Source organism: Simochromis diagramma, unplaced genomic scaffold (assembly GCF_900408965.1).
Source record: "Simochromis diagramma unplaced genomic scaffold, fSimDia1.1 OVJJ01000545.1, whole genome shotgun sequence".
Classification (NCBI taxonomy): domain Eukaryota; kingdom Metazoa; phylum Chordata; class Actinopteri; order Cichliformes; family Cichlidae; genus Simochromis; species Simochromis diagramma.
Window position 1 is genome coordinate 7,736,427 of NW_024387371.1, and position 25,092 is coordinate 7,761,518.

At 41.5% G+C, this 25,092-nt stretch overlaps 1 protein-coding gene across 1 annotated transcript; it reads left to right on the forward strand.

Annotated features, from left to right (window-relative positions):
* Positions 1-7,117: 7,117 nt before the first annotated feature.
* ces3 (carboxylesterase 3) lies at positions 7,118-17,291 on the forward strand. Its single transcript, XM_040008221.1, has 13 exons — positions 7,118-7,253; positions 10,199-10,400; positions 10,481-10,619; positions 11,907-12,040; positions 12,230-12,383; positions 12,535-12,639; positions 13,252-13,353; positions 13,602-13,742; positions 13,847-13,927; positions 14,090-14,231; positions 15,380-15,529; positions 16,112-16,184; positions 16,826-17,291. Exons 1-13 carry the CDS (start codon positions 7,187-7,189, stop codon positions 17,013-17,015), a joined length of 1,680 nt encoding a protein of 559 aa, XP_039864155.1. The 5' UTR covers positions 7,118-7,186; the 3' UTR covers positions 17,016-17,291.
* Positions 17,292-25,092: the final 7,801 nt, after the last annotated feature.

Here is a 25,092-nt window from a genome sequence, read left to right on the forward strand (position 1 = left end):
ATCCATCCTACGGCTATAAATAAGGGCTATGCTGTTTTTGTTTACTTGTTCATTTAGTAGGTGTAGTTTTTGCATCAACATCTGTAATCTATCATGGGAGCCAAACAGTGGTGACTGTCAGATCTTGGTGTCTAATGTTAGTAATGTTAGTAGACTGCATAAACATTCAAACATAGTGTGATGCAGAGAGTTAATTTTCGTAAATAGGGGACAAATAGCAGCAAAACAAACAAGCATCTGCTGTTTTCCATATGAAAAATTATGGAAAAATGTAAAAGCTTTAAGCAAACGTAGAAATTAATACTAATTAATTTATTAATATTATTAAAAATTAATACTTTTTCCAATAAAACGGAATAAATGAAATTGCCCAAATAAGTAGAAACAGATTAAAGTAATACATTTTTTTCTATTTTATGAGCTTTGATTTTTATTTAAATGATTTTGTAGACTGCTCATTGATTGACCACAAATGAAGGAAGTCAAATTATAGAAAACGTATATAAAATGTTGACTTTACTCAAAAGATAAATGTGCCACTGCCCTGCAGCAGACCCCACCTCTCACCTTACGACCGCTGGGATACTCTTAAGCACTCCACCCGTTTTCTTAACCAATGTGTTTATAAGCGGTGGGTAAATTATTCAAATTTCTTTTCTTTTGTGTTACCTGCGTGTGTATAGTCTTCTGTGTGGCATTGCTTTCATTGTCGTGCACTTTGTTTCTTGTTCAAATGTGATACAGACATGAGATTAGCCAGGATTTCCTTTTGGACTGACGACAGGCTGCTTCGGTTTCCTGCATGAATGACTCACGTTGAAATGTTTACCTTATAAGAATACCTACAAAGTGTAACAGCAGTGTTAGGCTGTGATATAATGAGGCTTTCATGACACATGGAAAATGAATATTAATAACATTAACACTACAGTTTGAAGAGCAGACGGAAAATGAAGAGAAATGCAGAGTGTTTGCACTCTTCTTTCCTTTTAATATCCTGTCTTTTTAGATATTTAGCTTATTTTAATAACTTAAAATAAAAGAGTCTAAAGATTGTTTTAGGTCGGTATAGCTTCATCACTTTTGAAAAATAATAACCCTAAGAGTGCATAACTGAAAGCCTCCTTTGACTTTGGATAGGAGCATTCAGTGGCTCAGTTATAGAGTGTTATTCTATCCAGGGATTTCAGCCAGCAACCTCTAGGTTACACACGTGCTTCTCCAAAAATGCATGCTGCCCTCAACAAGAAGATGGAAGAGGATCGAGATTAGTTTCTTCCCAGCGAAATTCACTGGCGCCATCTAGTGGGCACTTTTCGAATAACCACTGATTCCTCGCAGGAGAGCAGCTCGCCCCTCTCCTTTCCTTTATCAGTCCTCGATTCCTTTACTTGGCTCTTCTGTTAGCGTCCAAGTCCCCTCCCCCCAACAGAGAAGGAGCAGAGGAGAAAGGAGAGGATTTGAGGAGAGAGGAGGCCAAGCAACATTTTTCATTGATGCCAATTAAGATGACTGTGAGCATAGCTGCATCAGCCCAAGGCTCATTTCTCTGCTCAGTGTCTCCATGTCTCCTCTGCCCTGCATGCCTCAATGTCCCCTTAATTCAAAAGTGACTCCATCCTCATAAACTTCCAAGTTAAAAGCCCAAGAGAATATGCTTTAAAACACATTTACAGCCTGAAATAAAATAAAAAAAAAAATAGCCTCTAGTTGTATAGATAGTTTCACCTTCATAAAAATAGTGTAAAATGTTTTGGATACTGGCTGCTGGCCATCTGTTAGGCCTTATATCCACTAATTGGACTCACAGAACTGGATCTCGTCACCGTGTTTGTGCTGTAGGTTTATTTTTGGTTTATTTTTAATTGATTTATCTGACAAATAATTGGCTTTCTGGATGATATTGCCCATCAATAGTTTCAGGTTTGGTGATAAAAATTCTAGCATTTATAGGACTGTTTCTTCGAGCTATCTTAGCGCATATTTGTGTCCGTAATACCTGGAATACCAAGCTTGGGACTTGCCACCAATTGCACTTAGAACTGAAGAAGCTTCACAGATTAGAGGTGAAACATCTTCAAGAAACTTAATTAAGTCCAGACGCTTTTCTTTCCAAGCTTTTTAGACTACGATGATCTGGATGACTGAGAACCTTCACAGACAACACTCCACGTTCTTGTCTAGATATGAAAATTATGTTGCCAAAATCAAAACATGGCATGAGGTAAATTCAGAAATATGTCAGGTGCATTACATTGGCTACGTCTATCTTCACATCTAAAATGAAAAACTACGGATTAAAACTTTTATTCATCTAAGAACTATCAGCAATGACTTCACACCTCTGACTCTCAAAAGCCACAGACACACTATTCTTTGATTTTTTTACTATTTCAAAACTCATTTGTGGAACCAACCAAAAGTCACTTTCTCAGATACACTTAGTTTTTGTTGCATCTGCTAAGTTTTGTTATTGGTTTTAGAGGATGACATCATATCACCACAGTGCTGGTTTCCTGTGTGTTCATCAAGTGGGGTGCATCTAAATGTTCAAACATTTAGATGCAAAGGGCTACATTTAACATCTTGCTGTTGGAGGGCCAGGTTTAGTGCACAGTCCATTATTTGCGTCACTGTTGTGGTTTTTGGTTAGACTCGAGATTCAGACACTTGAATCTTGAGGTTTCTTTTTATACTACTACTATACGCTACTTTATGTCTTGCTGCCACAGCTGCCACAGTCCTTCTGGTACTGTGGGAAACATGCTAAAGAGGCTTACATATATTCAGGCCATCTTTTCACAGAGTTTCTCAGGTTTCTTTAATTTGATGGTGTTGAATTGGTTAACAACAGCTTTATATCAGTGAATTGTTTCACAGTTTAAACTATGAGTTTGTCAAATTGCTGTCCAGCACTGATACTTTGGAGATTTGTGTGGATTATGGGTAATTTCAGCCATTAATCCAAATTCCAGACTGTTTATTTGGACCAAGACGTTAACTCTTTATTTCAACCGAGGTCAGCTGGCAGCATTTACACATTTTGGGTGTTTATTTTTTCTGTCGTCGATTTTTTCCCTATTTATAAACTGCAGTAGTTTGATTTTGCAATCAGTTTTAAAGCAGCAACACAGCAAAGTGGTGGCTAGTTTTTGGCTCTTATCACTTTTTAGGTTATGGTCCCCCTTAGATAAAGTCTAATTTATTTATGCGCCCCACATTAGAGATTGGTCTCTTAGCTTCTATTCAGTCTTTTATTCTGTTTCCCCAGTGACCTTCCAAATGTAGCCTGTTAGCACACCTGACAATAACATGTGGATGTTGTGGTGTGAGAACAAATGGACGTCTCTCAGTACAGTATGTGAGTTGACACAAGGCATTCGGATGCATTTCTGTTTTTGTCTCCAGTGAGAACATCTGTCCAACTGTTTTGCAGGAGTCAGGTTTTGCACTCACTCAAAGGTTTTGTTGTTACTTTCACACGTGGCTAAAAATAACCGCTAGCAGCCAGCTTGTTGCAGTTGTCTGATAAATGTGTTATTGTTTGTTATTTCACTAGTGTAAAGTAGCCTATGTCAGCTAAGTAGGTGGCACTTCACTGTGGCCAGTGATGCATTTGCACACAGGCAGATAAAGGGCTGTAACCACACGGCCATGTGAAAAAAAGGTTTTCTCAGGAGACCTTTGAAAAACAAAGTTCAGCCTTACTGCTTCTATAGGAATGAAGAATGGGTCAGTTCTACCATAACCCTAAACCTGTGTGTGATACAGTTTGTTGCCTCGATTTGATCACAAGCAGGGTTTAGGGTAGTGTTAATGCGTGGCTCAGTGTCTGTAACCAGCTGCAGTGTCATAGTCATTGTCACACTCAGAGTGTAAGCTCAGTTTCTGTGAGCTCGGCATCTTCTGAGGAGGCTGACTTAAACTGACCTAGAGTGCTGCTGCAGCAGATGCACACATACCTGGAAGCATTAATTACAGACAGCAGGGGTTATGCATTTCCAGGACTTGTGTCATACTTACTGCCATCAACTGTGCAATATTTCCTTGTCTTGTCATTATTTTGCAGCTTGTTGCAGGAAAGCAGGTTGAGGTTGAATTTCTACAAGCCCTTCATGCTCCCAGAACAAGTTATCAGAACTTGGCATGTTTGCTTGGCCTCTTGAAACAATGTTTTTCTGCTGATTGTAAAAAGGTAAACACACTGTTGCCTAACTTGACCTTTGGGGTGGAAGACTGCACTGACACGCTGCTCACTGTTTAGTCAGACGAACCTTGTAACTTCTGAATTCTGTTTGTAACATCTGCCAGTCTCTTGTTATCTTTATTTTTGTCATGTTCACATACTCCATTTCTTTTATTGCTCAAAGCATGTTCTGCTTTTTTGCACCATACTGTAAACATCTGAGGTATTTAGGCAGCAGGTCCGGTAATTTGGAAGCAGGAACAGAGGATAAAACTGGCTTATTCTCATTCCCAGGGAGTGAAACAAAGTTAAAGTACCAGGTGTCCTTGGGTGGAGCTGTGCAACCAAATGGGCTATGTCATCAGCGAGATAGGTATCCATGCTGGATTTTATTGTTCTAAAGGAAGGAGTTTCACCCTAACCAAAAATAGTGACGTGAAAACAAACACATAAAAAACACATAAAAACTAAACAGACCAGTGAGTTAATTGGAGACACAAACCAGGACCTCCACCTGTCCCGCCTCCTATTGAAGACTGTGTGTGTGAAGTTATATTATACAAAAGAGAACACACTGAATAAGATTTTTAATCGGAATCTATGAGCAATCTGCTTCCTATTATGGTCACATATACAATCAGCCACATTACAAAATGGTTTCAGGTGTTTCAGGGAAGAATTTGTCCTTATAGGTGATCAAGAGGATGCAGATGGGGGAGGATTACCTAATCAGAAAAAAAAATCAGAGTGATGAGTGAACTAAGTCTACAACCTGTGTTTCCATGAGGGATGGAAAGTCTTAGGTTCAAGCTGTGCAACCACAGTGTACACGTTTGAAATGTGGTAGAGTGGTTGACAAACTGATTGGCTGAAGAATGTGCAGTAATCATATTATCATATTATCTCTTGGACAAAAAATTTCTAATGCTTTATCAAAAACCAGGGCTTTATAAGACCAGTGGTTGGCTAGGTAGCGTCCCAGGACACATATATGGTTTAGGGACTTTAGATCCACATCCATGCAATCCTGTCAGTGTGGCATTTATTTGTCTCTTTGTTTTTCTTTCTTAACATGAGAGAAAAAAATCTTAAATCCTGAGCTGTTAAACATGGGGACTCAACAAGAGCCGAATGCCATGTGGCATGTAGAGGAGTTTGGGATCTTTTGAAAGTTGTCAAATGAACTGAGCACAGTAATATCCACCAACACCGCTGGGATGTCAACATGCCAATTCTAAATGTACTATATAAACTTCAACAGATCGGAGATTTACCAAAGTATTCAGTTGAAGCATGGGGAGCCTCACAGCACGAAGGTTCTGCGTTGGAACTCGGTGGCCAGTTGGGGACCTTTCGGTGTGGAGTTTCTGTGTCTGCACGTGCTCTGACTCCTCCCACAGTTCAAAGACATGAATGTTAGAGGTACTAGTGATTCTACATTGGCTCTAGGTCTCTTAGTTCTGGATTGCAAGTCAGCCCAGAGTGACTTCCTGTCTCTTGCCAAATGTCTTCTGGGAAAGACTCAAACCCAACCATAATGCTTAAAGTACTCAAATATTTTAAACTGAGAGGCAATTATTGTACTTTGTACTCCAGTAGACTGAATTTGGTATATTTAGATCATTTATCTTCTTACATCTTCCTGTCTGACCGTTCTTTTCCTATCCTCAAAACCATTTATCCAAACCTCTCCAAACATGGTAGATCTAGTTCTTGGTAAACGAGCATGCAGAGTGCTGAATTTGATGTCTTTTGGATGTAGTTTACTAAATACTTTAATATACTCTCAGAACAAGACCATAGGAGCATTTGTCTTTGATTTCAACTCTTCTATTTTAGTCATTATAGCAGACTAAACCTTCCTCACACTGGTAAATATAGTTGGTGTCAAGAAATCCTACCTAAATAATGCTTAAAATACATTTAAACTGTACATAAATGAGAATTACCAACATCAGAACTCAAGCAATTCTTTACAAACACAGTATTTGACACCAGCGACGCCACTTTACTGTATTTTCTCTTAGTCTCATTGGTTTTACGTTGGGTTTGATGGGGACTCCACATGGTCTTTATACAGAAAGGTCTGTACACACACTGACTCCAACACTTGTTTGCTCAGTGAAGCACATAATGTGACAGAAAGCCCTCAGCTGTCAAAATATTATGGATCACCTTTAAGTGACTTTTACAAGCACACGAGGAACACAAGTGATGCAAGAACCCACAGCAGCTTTGCTCCAAGGATTTCTTTCACCTTTTTAGTGCGTTCACTGCGATCATTCACAGAAGGGCCGCGACAGAATGTGCACAATTCATTTCACAGTTATTTGGGTTTGTTTGTTGCATTTCACCTCATGTACCTCCTCTCAGTCTGACAGCAGTCTGTTTTCCTAGAAACAGAGAACAGTTTGCATTTACCCTACTGTTAGGAGTATACCAGTGAGATCTGAGGGGGGTCAAAGAGCAGCATTTCCTCATTTTTGACTCTGCGGTCAGAGTCGTGCGTGGAGTTTAAATCAATAGACGACTCCAATATTTATGCTGAGTGTTACGTCCCTCTGCAGCCCCTAATCTCCTCAATGTTTTCAGCTGATGCTAATTGGCCACACCTAGTCAGGTGTGGATAAAAGCATACCTGAGGCAAGCTTCCAGGGAGTTCACTTGTCTTTGCCTTGGTGGCTCTAGCAATTTTAGCCGACCTGGTATTCCAGTTTAAGAAAAATCCTCTTCTCACTAACACTCTGGTGTTCATCTTTTTTTTTTTTTTTTTTTTAATGTTGCGGCTTTTGAGCCGGGTCGTAACACTGAGGCTATCGCATACTGAGTGTGTGTGAAAGAGGTTAAAAGTCTGTGTACTCGCTTTATGTTTTGAATGCTTGTGTGTTTGTGAGTGTATGGGAGGTGCTAGAGGAGGGCAGGATAGGGGAGGGGGGAGTCGAAGGCTATTTCTCTGAGACTACTGTAATTCAGTCCGTCTTTTCTTTGAGCCTGGCCAGGATGAGAACAGCGCTGTTTATTGTTTATGTTCTACCTGTGCTGATTGTGGTAGCACAGGCAACACCAGGTGAGACAACGCTTCATTTGAGCTCTTTTCTGGGAGGCACATGGTAATGTCTGCAGACAGATGGCTGATTCATGGGTTCACCACAGAATGTTATAGTATGTTAGCAGAGCAGAAAAGAAGGATTGTGTCAGATAAAGTATAATCATGCTGATATTTGACCAAAGGAAACAAGTTTGTTTTTGATGTTTGCTCCATGTACGCCTTCATCATTTTGCCCACCCTCTTGAAAGTTGGCAGGTGTGTTGGGGAGGATTTCAGTGCCAGGTCTGAGGTTTTTCTTTTGGATTAGTTAAGCTATTCTGGCTGAAAGTAGTTCAGTGTTTCCATGACAGTGAATGGTGTCTGTTTCAATCTCTGTGCAGGAAGAAAACCACACACACACACACAGGCATGCTTGTGGGGCTATTTTTCTGTGCACATTTCTTAATGCATTCCCAAACCAGTTATCCCAAACGTTAACTACCACCCGAAGAAATAATGTGGGGTCCAGTTTCCATGAAAAGGCACTGGACTAGTAAAACCAAAACCATGTTAAATCATCGTGCTTCACTACATGCATGCTTCACACAGTTCAGTGTTACAGGAAATATTCAGACAGCAGATGGCAGTAAGTGGCAATCAGACAGTAAAAATACACAGTAAAGGCCCACTAATGGAAAGCATTCCGTTAACTAGCTAAACCTACCTATTTGTTACAAAGAATCAATCTGCCACTGGGCTGGGGAAATCCACCTGATGAGTTTCTTCAAGGTAGGCTAAACATTTTAAAGCTACACAGATTATGTAACTTAAAGCTGATACAAAACACTTGGATTGAGACAATTAAGCTACACAGAAGCAATGATTGGACACAAAGAACAGCTTCACACATTTGGCATCTGTGAGCTGCTGCTCCACAGTCAGGAGGCCTGGGACAGGGTGGCATGTGGAAGTGCCAGAGGTCAAACCCTCTTTGCACAAAGCATACTGATTATGATTTATCACTAGTGTTTTTTTTGTTGGTTTTTTTTATTAATATAAACCCTAATTCCAAAACATTGGGCTGTGAAATGTGAATTAAAAACAGAATGCAGCTATTTTGAAAATCTCATAAACCCAAATTTTATTCACAGCAGAACACCAACATGTAAACAGTTTGAACTGAGAAAATGTGCAGTTTTAAACATGAAGGTCGTAACGTCCCCTCTTTTTTTCAACAGACTGTAAATGTCTGGGAACTGAGAGCCGCTGGAATTTTGTCCCCTTGTCGTCTCATAGAAGATTCTAGCTGCTCGATAGTCCTGAGTCATAATGTTTTCAGGTGGTGAAAGGTCAGCACTGCAGGCAGGCCAGTTCAGCATTTGGATGCTACTACTCTGAAGCCATGGGGCTGAAAAAGTGGTTTAGGATTATCTTGTAAGACCTTCTGCATGGCACGTCGCTCTAAACCCGCTGTAAACCATTCAGCACTGATGGTGCCTTTACAGTGCAAGCTGTCAATTCCAGGGACACTGAGAACTTCAAATATTCAACAGTCTTCACTTTGTCTCAGTCCATTTTAAATGAGCTTTGGCCCAGAGAAGACGGCAGTGTTTGTGGATCATGTTCACATGCTTCTTCTCTGCAATGATGGAGCTTTAATCTGCATCTGTGGACAGAGAATAGCGTTCACTGACCGAGATGTCTGGTAGTGTACCTGAGATCAGGCACTGATTTCCATCACAGAATTATCCCTGATTTAACGCAATGCTGCCCAAGGCACGGTCCATCCAATGAAGACACTGAGCCTGGACCCTTGGGCACAGAGATTTCACCACATTCTCTGAATCTCATAATGATGTTATGTACCGTGCAGTCTTCTGCCTCTCTAAGATCCTTTTTTTACCCACTCACGTCACTGACCTGTAACCAGTTACCCTGGTTAGTTGTGAAATATTCTTATGGTTGTTTCTTTTAGTCACGATCCTGGGTCTTTGACCCTCTTTTGGAGTTGTGCTGTTTTGTTTGGTGTTGGAGATTTTCATATTCCAGCTATGTATTGGTTCTCTGTCTTTAGTTCCTAATGCGTCTGAGTTTTCATTCTTTACATTTCTAATTCTGTGGTTCTTGTTGTGCCTGTTTAGTCCAGTCTCACCTGTGTTTTGTTCTTCCTTCTGTCCCCTCCCCTACCTGTGCTGTCTCCATGGCACCGTGACACTTTTGTAGTCCTGTTCCTGTGTTCTCCCTTCATGTTCCTTTGTTCATTTCTCTGTGTTCGTCTCCATGTCTGTTTCTTGCCCAGTCCTTTTGTGCTCCCACTCGTGGTTCAGCCTCTCGTTATCCTGTGTGTGTGTGTGTGTATTTAAGTTCTCAGTTTCACTTTGTCCCTTGTAGTGTTGTCCCCGAATGCTCCGTGTTTCCCTCTTTTACTCTTAGTTAAGGCTTAGTTTTCTCCTGGCCTGAGTTTTTGTATGCTTGTGTCATTGAGTTTAAGAGTATCGTGTTACAGGTAATAACGCCGTCTTCTTTAGTTCACTCGTTTTGTTTCCTGCGTTTGGGTCTGACCTCTGCCGTCCACACAGGACTACATCACACTTTTTAGTCAAACTTACAAAGCGTTGCTGCCCTCGTTTTAATCATTTGACATATTTGACTATTTTCTGTTGTGAACTAAATATGAGTTTGAGATTCGTATATCATTGCATTCTGCTTTTGTTTGTATTTTACACACTATCCAAAATGTTGACTTTAAGTAATTTCAGTTTTCCATGTCAGTGTGTCATGTAAGTGCAATGTAAAATGTTAATTTTAATAAAATAAAGTGTACTTGTTTGACATACATTCAGTTTATACGGAGCAATTTTTTTTTTTTTTTTTTTACTTAATAATTAATTATGCTCTTGTGTTTTGGCGATGTATAAATAAAACTGCATTAAACTGAATGAATAATGATACACAGCCCATTAACGGCACACTTCTTTCTTCAGCAGGGAGAAGTGACCTCGTGGTCTCGGCGAAAAATGGTCAAATCAGAGGAGAATATGTTAGTGTGAAAGGCACGGAGAGGAGGGCAAAGTGCTACCTGGGGATACCCTTCGCACAGCCGCCCGTGGGAGACCTCCGCTTCTCTGCTCCGCGGCCTGAGGAACCCTGGGAAGGTGTGAGAGACGGCACACAAGAGCCATCTATGTAAGTCACCAAAGAGCAGAACATTTTAACAGCACTCTCATTCTGAATCACACACTCTCCCTCATCTGTCTCCTTTTCAGGTGTATCCAGGATCCTGAACTAGTTGTGAATGTTTCAAAAACCATGTCACTCGAATTCATCCCACCAGCAATTTCAGAGGACTGTCTGTATCTGAATGTCTACACTCCAGCTGAAGCAACTAAGGGGAACAAGCTTCCAGTGAGTAAAAGTGGCAGGGTGCAGGGATACAGAGTATCATAGTCTAATATTTTATATAGTATAATACAGCACTGATGCCATTTTCTGCACTGGATGAGTTTGGTGTCCTGGGCTCTTTTCCATTACAACCCTACTCCCTCCAGGTCAACAAATATTTACCACCTTAACTGAAGCCTCACAGACAGCAACACAAAGCTCACCCCAGACCTCCTGTTGCATCGTCCAAGCGACGCCTTCTTAATATGTGGGGTTCATGTTGCTCCTGAGTGGCTAACACTTCTAACAAAGCCTTTCTCCCATGGCTACACATTATTTTAGTAAAACATGCTCAGCAGAGGAAGCATAGCAGAATGTTGTGCATTGTTTTCAGGCATCTAAATCCAGACTAAGGAGGTATCTCGCTCAGAGTCCTGCTATCTCCAAATATGCCGTATATGTTCTTGCAACAGTAAAGGTTAAGCAGTCACATACTGATCTTTATGGACACATCTTAGTGAGGGTCCCCTCAGGGCCATTGCTATGGGCCAACTGTACAATTAAAGTGAGAGCTTGGTTTGCATTTCCAGGCATAATGTTCCTAGTGGGTGTTGGACTCCAGCAGGGGTGTCCTTTGCCACTGAGTCTGTTTCAAACTTTTATGGGTAGAATGTCTGGTTACAGCCGAGGGACAGAGGGTGTCACAACCGGTGGTTTCAGGATCTCATCTCTGCTTTGATGATGCAGCACTGCTGGCTTCAGTGAGTGATGATTGCCAGTGTGAAGTGGAGATTAAACTCTGAGTCGTGATTTTTATCTGAAAGAGGGTGGAGTGCCCACTCTGGCTTAAAAAAATAAGTTGATGGCCAGAGTGAAGGAGACCTGAAGGGTTCCCAAGTACCTGTGGATCCATCTCAGCCCTTAAGCAAAACAGAAAGGGCTGAGATGAGAGCAGAGTCATTTGTGGCGGTTCAGTAATCAGATTTGGTTATGTCTCCTAGATTAGAAGGATTTAGGCTTCGGGGATTGTGAACTTGGAGGATACCCTGGTGTGGGTCCAGAAATGCTGGTGATATTATCTCTCTTGGCTTGCTCGGGAAAGCAAAAGAACGCTGAAGAAGTCAAATTGGATGTCGAGAAGGAAGTCTGGGCATCTCTGTTTTGACTGATGACCCCATTTCCTGGACATGGATAAGCAGCTTTCCATTTGACCGTGTGCTTCTACTACTTTAACTACCAGCGTTACCTTTTTCTTTTCCTCCAATCGGCATCGGTCAGGTGTGACATGCAGGTTCTTTGGCTGTGTTTCAGGTGATGGTGTGGATCCATGGAGGAGGTCTGGCTATGGGTGCAGCTTCACAGTATGATGGGGCTCCACTAGCTGTTTATGAAAACATAGTGATGGTTATTATTCAGTATCGACTCGGCATTCTGGGTTTCCTGAGGTAAGGAGTTGTTTTCCTTAACCTTTCAACATCCACCTGATCACATTAATTAAATTATTTCTAACAAAAGGTTGAGCTAACTCACAATCGACTGCCAATAATAACTCCAGCTGGTTCATCAGTCATGTGGTGGATATTATGAAGTTAAAGCAATCCAAAGAAATTGTGTCAACTCTTCTTCTTCCGAAGCACTGGAGATGAACACGCCCAGGGCAACTGGGGTTTCTTGGATCAGCTGGCAGCCCTGAGATGGGTGCAGGAAAATATTGAAGCCTTTGGTGGCGATCCGCAGACGGTCACAGTGGCTGGAGAATCTGCTGGAGGAATCAGTGCATCCATACTGGTAAGGAAGAAATCAGCATGTCAAATCAACCTGCTAAACATTCGTTTAAGCTCAAATATGAGCACCTCAAAGTTAATACTGAGTAATTCAAGTGTTTGAGTATTTCATAAGTGAATTTTACATGCATTACTGTATGTCTCTTTTTGAACAGACTCTTTCTCCACAAGCAAAAGGACTGTTTCAGAGGGCAATCTTTCAAAGTGGAGTAGCAACACTTGGAACCTACACTACAAATCATCCATTGTCTCAAGCGCAGGTGCTGAAATTTGAATGCGAGGAATTTGAAGTGGCTCACAGTGACTGCTCCATCAGCAGATCAACATATCTGCTTTGTAGCTCCTTTGAACTAGCATCTAAATCTGGCCAAGAATGAACAGTTAATACTTCAGTGCTAATCAAGTCTTCACCACTATCTGAACAGACATGCATATAGATGCATTGTCCATGTTCAATTAAAAAAGAAATCCCGAGATGGTAACAGTGAAATTGCTCAGTTTAACCCTTTCATGGATGAATTATGACAATCACAAGTATTTTTATTCATCTTTACTCATGAAAAAAAGATTTTTGAACTCCTTTTTTCAAACATGTACTTTTCAAAGAGTTTTTTACATTAGGTGGACAACACTGGCTGACCAGTGGGTGGCAGGGTATGGAGTCACACATCAGTGTCCAATGTAGTGTTTTATGTGCAAGTATACCATCAACACTGACACAAATACAAGAAACAGCCTTTGAATAGCTGTCCACTATGCGTGAAAGGGTTAAAGCTACACTAACTTCACTAAAGTTGGGTGAAGTTAGTGTAGTTGGGGCAGCAAGAGATTGTGTTGTTTGTGATTGTCATTCATGTCCCCCACATACCCAGATTGTTGCGAGTCATATTGGATGTAACCACAGCAGCACAGAGGAACTGATCCGTTGTATGAAGGGGAAGAGTCAAGATGAATTAGTAGCCGCAACAAAGCAGGTAAATGATTGTGTTAACACGTGCAAGCAGACGTACTTTGAATTCACTGAGTGAAAAACAGACAATGATGATGTTGTTCAAGCCAATTGTGTGAAAACCTGCTGGATTAGAGATTAATATCACGTGCAAGAATAATACTTAATTAAGGCCACTAGATGGAAGCATTTAAACACTCTCAGCTGGCAAACTCCAGCTTCCTGTATCCATTTGACCTCTGTTGGAAGTCATCAACAGTCACTTCTGTGCAGATGAAAATTTTCCTCGGGGCCGTGGTGGACGGCGAATTTCTGACTGACTTGGCAGAGGCTCTTCTTCAGAAACACGAAGTGCTGAAGGTTCCGGTACTGATGGGAATCACAAACCATGAATTTGGCTGGATCTTACCTCAGGTCGCACAGATACCTCTACACCACAGTCTCTTTGGCTGATTCCACTCTCCTAATGTGTTTCCTGTTTAAAGTCTTGATCGAAATTTTGTTTTTGTGGATTGCAGAGCTTCGCCGTTCCTGGGTGGGAGAATGGCATGAACAGAGAGGCCGTGCTGGCAGTGGTGAACATGTTTAATCCTCCAGGGGTGAGCACAGCGACAGCTAGGCAGCTTTTCTTTATATCATTGATTCAATGATATGATTGAAGTTGAGGTGAAGTTTTTTTGAGCTCAGGTTAAAATTAGGACTAGGCGCTATAATAAAACTCACCTGATCTAATAGTTTCAAAACCTGTTTCTCTGTTCCAGGCCTCCTTTGTTAACAACCTCATTGTAGATGAATACCTGCAAGATGCTAAAACTCCAGAGGAGATCAGAGACGGATTCACTGAAATCATAGGAGACCTGCTGATGACACTGCCTGTTGTCCGAGTGGCCGGGTACCACTCAGGTTAGAGAACGGGCTAACTGATCCAGCATGCCTTTATATTTAAATATTATAGCAGGTGGACTTCCAAGGACTCCCAAAACCACACATATAATAACCACACATATAAGTGCCAGAAATGAAACACTTTCATTCAGTCAGTCTCGGGCCTCTCTATCAGAGACATTATGTGAAATGGGACTCAGCAAATCCTGAGCAGAAATCCAAACAAAACCAAAAAAACCCAAACTGCTATCCTGGCCTTGCTTCCATACATCCATTTGCTTCCACTCATCCGAGGCCAGGTTGCATCCCTATCCCCAGCCACCTCCTCCGGTTTATCAAGGGAACGCCAAGGCATTTCCAGGCCAGATGAGGGGTGTAATCTATTCAGCATGTCCTTGGTCTGTCTCGGGGTTCTTCCTGGTGGAACATGCCCAGAACACCTCACCCAGGAGTCACCTGGGAGGCATCCTTGTCAGATGCCCGAACCAACTAGACCCTTCCGGCTAGTCAGAGCCGCTCTCGACAGAACGCCTTATCCTATCTCCAAGGGAGAGGCCAGCCACGCTTTATAGAAAGCTAATTGCCACCACTTGAATCCACAACCTGAGGCTAGGGATGTAGATTGACGGCTTTGCTTTTGCACTCAGCTCTTTCTTCACCACGACAGACCGGTACAGCATCTGCATCACAGCAGCTATGGCTGAATATGGATGAATATAAAAAAGGTGACGATTCTACAATATTAAATAGAGACTCCCAGGAATCAGATGATCTCCAGTGAGCAGCACTTGGCGACAGCAGGAACTAACAGTCTCTCTGCTGAAACAGACTCGGGGAATAGAAAAGAGATGACACAAGCACAGGAGCTTAGAGACCATCCATGGTTTTTCAGTGGCTGGTTGGTTAAAATAAACACTTTTATCTTGTTAAAATCAATTCACAATGCAGCTAGCTTCTCTTTATTTCTGCGGTTATCAGTGTACCTACTCATCAGCTTAGTTTTTGCTCCTTTAATCCAACTATAACTGATGCAAGGAAAGAAGCTCCTCAAAGCTTTGTGCCAGTAGTGAACAGTGACTAACATAGTGAGGGGAAAAGTTCACTTTGTTCTGTTTAAGCCCAGCATAACCATGCTCCTCTCATCTTTTGTCTCCTTGGCTGTTCAGACGTGGGCGTTCCAGTTTACATGTATGAGTTTGCATACCAGGCTGAGATATACAAACATAACAGGCCCAGCTTTGTGAAAGCAGATCACGCAGATGATGTCGGCTTGATGTTTGGTGGATGTTTCTGGAATGGAAATATAAAAATCTTAGGTAAGTGTGTGTAGTATATTCCCTATAATACATTTTTATTGTATCACTGATGGGGGAAAGTTGTGGCTAACAAATGGCTACAAAATGTTGTTTAAAAGGGACCTATTCTGCTTTCCCTTCTTTTCTGTCAGATGTGCATGACTTAAATCAAATAAAATTCCCAAAGTTCTAAATACTGAGGTCAGCACATGTACAGTAATCACTATGAGCCAAAAGGTGTAAGACAGCTCCTTTTCAGATAGTTTTTTCTATTCTTGCGTCTATATGATGTCACAGAGAATGGATGTCCTTAATATGACGGCTATAGACGTCAATGGCAGTGAATGAGTTAATATGGTCATGTCGGGCACATAGCTCTGGCTGGGAGCACAGAAGCTCCACCCACATGCGGTTTCAACTCTGTTTATGTCAGTCATAGGGGGAAGAGTTAGACCAGCTTGTTTCAGACAGAAGATCCAGATTATCAGAGTCCAAGAATAAAACTTTTGAGCTGAAAATGGGCAGAATACATCAGCTTTAACCTTAGGAGACTGAAAGTCAGAGGGCAGCTTTGTGACTGACCTTCCACTGTCCCATCTTCAGGCAACATCACCAAAGAGGATGAGAGATTTTGCAGGACGATGATGTCATACTGGGCTAATTTTGTCCGAGATGGGTGAGTAAAAACGGCTGCAAACCGCAAAACTACCGACCCTGTACTGTTGACTTCCTTCATGACATGCTGACTATCAACTGGTAGCAACTGATACAGGGCTGATGATGTACGGTATAGTAGAAACAGAAAAGATAACTCTTGACTGGCCTCAGCAGATCTGCTTGCTGTTACTAACAACCTGTCTGGGTTTATGAGTCAGGTTCAGGTTGGCATCTGATCCAAATACAACACCTAATGGTTGCACGTTTGTCAGGGGAAATAGGTCACAGGTCAAGTCTATAACAGCACTAATGAGGCCCCGGGTTTGATCTCTGTTACCACCATGACGTTATCGAGGTTTTTCTTTTGGGATATAAGAAATATATCTTATCTCAGCTTTTCTCCTTCCAGCACATCAGCTTCCAGAACCAAATGCTTGACAGGAATTATTGCAATAAGTAATCAGTTTAATTAATATCAGCTGTGAGTGGCTGACAGGTGACTGCAGTAAATTTGCTGGTTGGAGTAGGAAATTTAAAGGATGCAACCCACAAGGGCACACATGAGTGCAGTTGCCGTATACAAATGAAATGATGATATTTCTGCAGAATGAAAGCGCAGGGAACATATACTGATGATCTTCTCTGCACTGACATCCCCAGCTCTCCCAATGGTCCTGGGCTGGTCAGCTGGCCTCCGTACAACAGGCAGAAGCAGGAGTACATGGAGCTGGGCCCGACTCAGACCGTGAAACAGAAATTGAGGAAGGATAGGGTCCACTTCGCTACTGTCACCCTGCCTCTGAAGCTCAGAGAGTTGGAAGCAGCAGCCAAACTGGTGCCTGGAAACTGATGACTGATAAAGTTTTACAGCCCAAACTCTTTTTTTCTTTGTTTAAGAACAGATTAACTGAGTGTCTTTCACAACTCTTGTAATTCTAAGTGATTTGCAACAGAACTGTAATTTAAAAAAATGTAATTTAATTTTTTTAAATAGGCATTGTTGATATAAGATAATGCTTGAACTTTGAAATGAATTTTGAAAGCAAAAAGAGAGGTCAGGTCTTTTAGGTTATGTACTTGATTTGCTGATTATTACTTTCCTAAAATAATAAATTAATAAAATGTGCCACTTATAATTTAAAATGCAATCATATTAAAAGGCAAAGGAACAATCTTCACATCAAGAGTTTTGACTATTCCATTGCATAACTAATTTTTACATATCTAGAATGAAGGAATATATCTTACTATCATGTATTTAGTCCTGCCCACACCCGGTGAACTCTCAGAGGACTTTAAAAGGACACTAAAATAAAGTTGAGTAATTCTGTCTGACACTTGAATTACTGAAGGTCTTACTGGGCAAAGGTCAGAGCCCCAGTTTTATGTTACAGGTAGCACCGTATTTCTTCTATGAAAAATCAGACAGAAGACACAAAATACCAACAGCAAGGTTTGAAATGACTGGAAAACATAAAATGATTAAATGAGACATAAAACCAAAATGAGAAACTGAAACTAACCAAGAAAATGTCAAAATAAAAATCGACTCAAATAAGTAAAAATAATTAAAGTAACTGCAAATGATGCAAGACACCCTCAAAGACACAAATAAAAAAGTGACTTAGTAACATCAAGGGTGTCAAGTTCAGGTTGTAAGCACAGAGTCACTCCGCTCAGTCTGAGCTGCCAGAATATAAAACTCCAAAGACAAACCTGCACTACATGAAGCCTGTCACGGTTCAGCGGCTGCAACAAGTTTTTAGTCCAGCACAGAGCCCTGTCCTTTATACCCCATATTCAGACGGGACACTGTTAGGATGGCCTGTAGTGGCTGGGTTCAAATAGGAGGCTTGAGGCAGAGATGAGGTGTGTTTATTCACCTATATTAAAATTCCAAAAACATAACATGAAATAAAACAACATAGCGCAGTGGTGGGACACGGTTCCAGCAGCAGCCTCTGATGTTAACTGGCAGCCCTTTATAGACTGCTGCTAATTGGCCCTCAAGCCATAACATTATCTGGGGTTACATACTAAACTACACACACGTTTCTTACCTAATAACCTTTATTAATATCACACCAATGCTGTGTACATAACAACCATAATTACAATTATTAAATAAATATATCCCACTTGGCCTACCGACTACAATCTACAGTAAAGGAATATGGCTATCCAATCCTCACTTTAATCACCTGGTACCACCAGGAAACATTAAAAAGGCACTCAAGACATCTGGGAACTCTTTTGGCTGCCACACCTTCAAGTGAAGCTGGAAGACTGCCCACAAAGAAACCCTACAGTCAAATAATCAATAAAAACAAACTTTTTAATGAGTGACCTTTCCTTTAATATAAATTTTTAAATCACTCATATGTGTTCTATATGGACAAGTAATAAATACAGACAGCTTGTATAGATCTGGGTAGAATGAATGTGAAAGAGGCAGAAAACCTCCAGAGGATACCAGCTGACCTGCAGATACTATGGATGTGGGCATACAGATGGGGCAAATGTCTGAAGTAGCAGCCGTGACTGCCACGATTGACTGAACTGGATGGATCTCTTGAAGCAGGAGCTGAAGGCCGGTTAAGTTTGATTAATCAACAATGAGATTTCCACATAGGATTGGTCAAACCCCATTAACAACAGCCGCTTCCAGTGCTGCTGACCAGTAGGGTTCTGACAGACGGCAAGACAGACAAAGAGGAAAGTGGGAAGCATCTTCAGAAGCAGCAAGCATGAAGAAAAGGTGGGAGTGCAGAGTCTGGACTTTAAATACAAACACTGACAGGAAGAGAGCTGGCTGGTGTGGTTTAGAGAAGAAAGGCAGATCCTGTGTGTGGGGGGGGGGAGACCAGGTGGAAGGGAAGTGAGGACAGGAGGTGGTGATTGTAACAGGCAACAGTTTAGGTGCAGGTGAAGGCAACAGAGATGATAATCAGGTGTTGGATAGATATGGTGTTAAGGAGAAAAATGAACGATAACAGTGGGTTTTGTGAAAAGGATAGAAACGGCTGTGGTGAACACATATCTCAACAATAGTGAGAAACATAGTGTAACATATAAAGTACACAGAGGTGGACTACAGAAGAAGGCCCATTCTGACAGTGAGAGGAGACTAAGGTGGTGTCAGGGGAAGATGTTTCTGTATCTCGTGGCAGTTCGTAGGATGACTCCAAAAATCAAGAACAGGAAACTGGTGAAGGCAGAGGCATAAATTAAGTGGTTTGGAAGCTGAAGAGAGAAGAATGTTGCTCATGGTTCAGGGAGGACACGGGCTCTGGGTGGAAAGGAAAAATGACCAGATGACTGGGGAGTACAGCTGAAGTGGTGAGGGGACATTGCAATGAAGGTATTTGGTGTATCAACTTGAGCAAAAAAAATTAGCCAAGCAGAAAGAGGAGGAACAGGAAGTATTCAAAGGAAGAAACGCAGGATAGTCGGGGAGAAGAAGAAAATGACCATGTCATGTTTTTTAGCGCTGTGTTGCATTTTACTGATATATTTTTATGATCTTTATTTTTTTTTTTATAACCATTTGATAATATCTCTGTCACAGACTGCCAGGGCAGACCGTGTGGAGTGAGTAGAGGACCCAAGAGCAGACAGAGGCAAGGAGACAAAACTGGACTTAATAAAAGGCGAGCCTTTATTTAGGGCTGAAAAGTCACGGAAAAAAACAACAAAGAAACTGAGGGAAAACCTGAACATAGACCGGGAAACTATGACTCTTACTGTGATTTTATACTGTAACTAAACAACATAAACTATGACTTACTAGGACTTGACTGGGAAACCGTGACAAGGAGTAGGGGAGATAACACAGACGACATGACACTGAACACAGCAAGACTGAGGACTACATACACACATGAGGTGATCAGAGGAAGTGGAGACACATGAGGACACTAGAATGAAACATAATGACAACACAGGGGAGAGTAAAACTAAATGCAGTGAAAAAAGAACACCAGACTCTTTCAAAAATAAAACAGGAAACACAGTGACATAGACATGAAACAAACTTGACAACAAGAGCCACACAGGCATGACACATGACAGGTAGGCGCACGAACCAGGGAGACTGAGTACAGGGGGAGATGACAAAAGGAATTTAAGAAACAAAGGACTAAACAGCAACCTGGAAATTAACTAGACGAGCCAAACTGAAACTAGAACACCAATGAATACAAAATGATACATTAAAAACCCACATACTGGGTCACACAACCCAGTACCATGACAATCTCTGGAGTAGGTGACACTCAAGGGGATAATTTTCTTTGGAAGAAGAGTCATATCAGCGATCTATGAAACGCCCCTTTGTAATTGGTCAGATGCTGGCAGTTCCTTCCCTTTCATGTGAACGTGCTGAGAAAACCCTGAAATGACTTCATGATAACCCTTTAGGGTAATTTCAGCATATGGGTATGCTGAAATTGCTTCCTGGATTAGGGCCTTGGTCAAGTCGTTGTTAGAGTACAAATGAACCAAACTTTAACTAAAGAACTCAAAGAGCACAACTTGTCCCGAAGTGAAAGGGCTATACTAAAACATTGATGTTTTATGATGTTTTTATCACAGTATGCTGACGCCAGTCTGCTTTGATAACAACAGCTGATTAGGTTTTGAATTAATATTTGATTATTTTTCCACTGAGGTGAGGACTTTGTAATTGTTCTGTTTGCTTGTTTGTGTGTTTGTTAGAAATATAGCACTCACAGCTTTCAAGACAGTGTGTTGAAATTTAGAGTGATGGTATATACCAATAACAGCTCAAACTGATTTAATTTTGTTTAAATCTGTGAAAACTTCTTCATGGATTTTCTTCAAACTTCACAACAACAAACTAGGCCTTGGAGGACTTTGACCTTAATTGTTTGGTCAAAGTTGACTTTAGAAATTTATTTTTTCATGAAACCAGATTATGAAAGGGCATGGAGAGAGCTGCACAACACACTTGCCGATGGCACGATATGGCAGCCTCGCTTCTGTCAGTCTGCCCCAGGGCAGCCGTGGCTACAACTGTAGCCTCCACCAGTGTGTGAATGTGAGAGTGAATGGATAATGGAATTGTAAAGCGCTTTGGGCGCCTAGAAAAGCGCTATATAAATGCAATCCACTATTAACTATTTTTAGAAACAAAGCACTCAGATATCACAATGATATCATAATGTTTGGCATGAATCATACATTGCATGAATAAAAATGAACTTTTACAGCTTATAGAAGCCGAAGATTTCAGCCAATAAGATGTCAAAGCATATCATATCAAATGTATTTGTATACACATTTCAAGACCAAAGTACACCAAAGTGCTTTCCAGTAAAACCGTGATACAGACAAAATCACAATATAAAATATAAATTAGAGATATAAAATAATTACATAATATAAATGCAGAGCCAGATAAAAATCACACTAATTAGCCTCAAATGCCAGGCTAAATAAGATGTTTTTAGATGTGATTTAATAGATTGAATCGAATCTTATGCACAAATGTCAAGAGGAAGATTATTCCTTAATTTGGGTGCGGCAATGGCAAAGGCACGGTCTCCTCTGATCTTCAGCCGAGACCTAGGTTGCACTAAGACAAGTTGACCCGATGATCTTAGTGCTCTCCTATACAGACAGATGAAATCTGCTAAGAAATCAGGTGCCATATTATTTAGGATTTTATAAGTAGACAATGAGATTTAAAATCGATTTGATATTTGATAGGAAGCCAATGTAAGTTGGCTAGAACAGGAGTAATGGAATCATACCTTCTAGTGCCGGTTAAGAAATGTGCTGCAGCATCTTGGACCAACTGGAATCGCTGAAGGAGGGAAGATTGGAGGCCCAAATAAAGAGAGTTACATTAATCTAGTCTTGAAGTGATGAATGCATGAATAAGTTTCTCCAGATCTTTGCGTGGTATATAAGGTTTAGCCTTAGAAATTTGGCGAAGTTGATGGAAGCTAGTTTTTACCACAGTAGACACCTGTTTATCCAGTTTGAAGGAACTATCCATAAAAACTCCAAGATTCCTAACAGCATCAGTGAGGTGAACAGCAACAGGCCCGAGTGTGCCAGTTAGTTGTCCCAGAAAATATTTCTATCAAAAACAATAATTTCCGTCTTCTTTTCATTTAGAGTAAGAGAGTTATACGATAACGAGTCTTTGAAATCCCTCAAACAATTAAACAGAGGATGTAGTGAAGATGAAACATCCCCAGTCAAGTGGAGGTAGATTTGAATATCATCAGCACAGCAATGAAAAGAGACATTATGGACCTTTATGGCAAACATGCACCCTCGTAGCAGCATTGTAGACAGACTCACATGGACCACAGTGCTCTGTACTGCTTCACAAAAAACAGTGAGTGATGTCATGATGTCCATCTTTCATAAACAGTCTCTGGTTTCAGTGTTAATGTTCAACAGGTTCAGGTGACTATAGAGAGATTTATTGTGAAATTTATAGTGAGGAGGAGAGGCTCCACTTCCTGATTACAATGAACACACACACACACACACACACACACACACACACACACACACACACACACACACACACACAGCTTTTTTAAAAAACAAAACAAAAACAACAACAACAGCTGGAGATGAATCATAAACAGTTGGTGGCATAAATTAATGTTTAAACTAAGATTAACACCGCTACTTTTACAGAGGTTACTGTGTTCAATCATTCTATGAGAGCTTCAGATTCTCCCCTCATTGAGAAAAAAACAGAAAAGTTAATCATATCCATGTTGGCACTTCACAGAAGATATTCTTAATCTTAAGAGTTCCACTTCTTGGCCAAAATATTCAAAGTTTTAGAGAGAAACAAACATTCAATAAAAAATTACAGCCATCATACTTGACTTCTAAATAAAACTTAAATATAAATCTCTATGCATAATTGAAATTCTGTTTCAGGTTCCCCAGAATCCCTCCAAATTGAAAAATGACCTGATTGTGGTTGCATGAACTCCATGGATTTTATTCCAGACTGCAACTCAACAACAGAGCAAGATCTCATCTTCTGAACTTCTGATGAGGTTGAGAGTCGATGAGCAGTCTCATTAAGCAAATCAAGATCCCCCTTGATCCTTTACCCTGCAGATGAACTGCTTTCACTGGATGTGTTTAACAGAAGAATTCTGTTTCCTGGACAGTTTGCTGGGACTTTTTTTTTATTATCATGTAATGATTTTCTGAAATATTTCCAGGGTATCTGAAAATTTCAAGCTATGATAATTAATTTATTCATAACTTCTGCTAATTTTCTCCACTATTATAACCCGAACATTTGATGCCACTTGACCCAGATTGCCACTGCGATCAAGTACCTGGATTCTCACCCAGTTGCTGCAGGGAGCAACCAACTTGTCTCAAACCCCAACACCACAGTGACAGGTTTGCCAGTGACACCACACGGACCTCGAATCATTAATGAACAGCCCGTGTAATTTTATTTCTTCTATTGTTCATATTTCCTGTAACTGTCACGGTACTGGGTCATGTGACCCAGTGTTTGGGTTTTAGGTATTTTTGTATTCATTTTCGATCTAGTTAATTTCTAGGTTGCTGTTTAGTCCTTATTTTTTAGTTGTTTCTGTCATCTCCCCCTGTACTCAGTCTCCCTGGTTCCTATGTGTCATGTTTCTTGTCTATGCGGTTAAGTTCATGTCATGTTTTATCTCCATGTCTATGTCTCCGTGTTTCCTGTTTTATTTTGGAAGAGTCTGGTGTTCTTTGTTCATTGTAGCTAGTGTTACTCTCCTCTGTATTGTCATTATGTTTCATTCTAGTCAGCTGTGTTCTCATGTGTCTCCACTTCCCCTGATCACCTCATGTGTATGTTTAAGTCCTCAGTCTTCCTTTGTTCGTTGTCGCGTCGTCTGTGTACTTCCCCTCTAGTCAAGTCAAGTGTTTTTCAGGATTCTGTGCAGTTCATGTTTGTCATTTGGTTTATGTTGTTTTTCATGCAGCCGCACGATGAGGTTCCGTGCAGGTCATGTTCATGTCTGTTTTCGTCACGCCATTTGGTTCACAGTTTCCATGCATCTGCACAGCATTCTGTTCACGGTAATCATAGTTATTCCTTTCAGTCAGGTTAGTGTTTTTCTAGTTTAGGTTTTTGGTTAGTTGCAGTCTCTGTCCCTGTTATGTTTTGTCTACTCCCTTCTGCATCAGCCCAAATAAAGGCTCGCTTTCAGTTTAAGTTCACTCCCGTCTCCTCGCCTGTGTTCGCGCCTGGGTCAACCACACACACTCTCCACACGGTCTGCCCCCACTGGCTGTGACAGTACGACGTGACCAGTATGGACCCAGCAGACAGTACGGATGGGATCGGGGAGGAGCTGCAGCGGATCAGCCGGATCATGACACGCATCTGCGGGTGCGCGGACCCTAAAGTGGTGTCCACTGGATTGGCGACCATAGACGCCATCCTCCGGAAAGAGCCGCAGCTCCACCAGTTTCCTCAGCTTATTGAGATGTTTGACTCTCTGGGCCCCCTTAAGGAGGAGCTTCGGGCTCGTGCGCTGGCCCAGAGGGTATTGAATGCAGACTCAGCACCCATGACCCCACCCAATGAGCGGGAGTCGTCATTCCTGCCTCGTGAACCGGAGGCGGTCAGAGTCGGAATGCTGAGTCTCACCACCGACCCGCCATCGGCTCACGTTTCACCAGCTTCCGCGTCTTTGCCACAGTCTAGCTGCACAGCGCGGCGCACAGAGATGACAGAAGCCATAGACTTCGGTGAGGAGGAGCGGCAGCAGGTGTTACGGGCTTATTGGGAGGAAGAGCTCCGATGGAAGCCCTGGCTCCTTCTCGACGAGGAGCTCCCACCCATCGCCCCGCCTCGGACCAGCGGCTCACCTTCACCCCCCTCGTGAGGACTTCTCTTCTCCGGCCGCTTGCCCGGC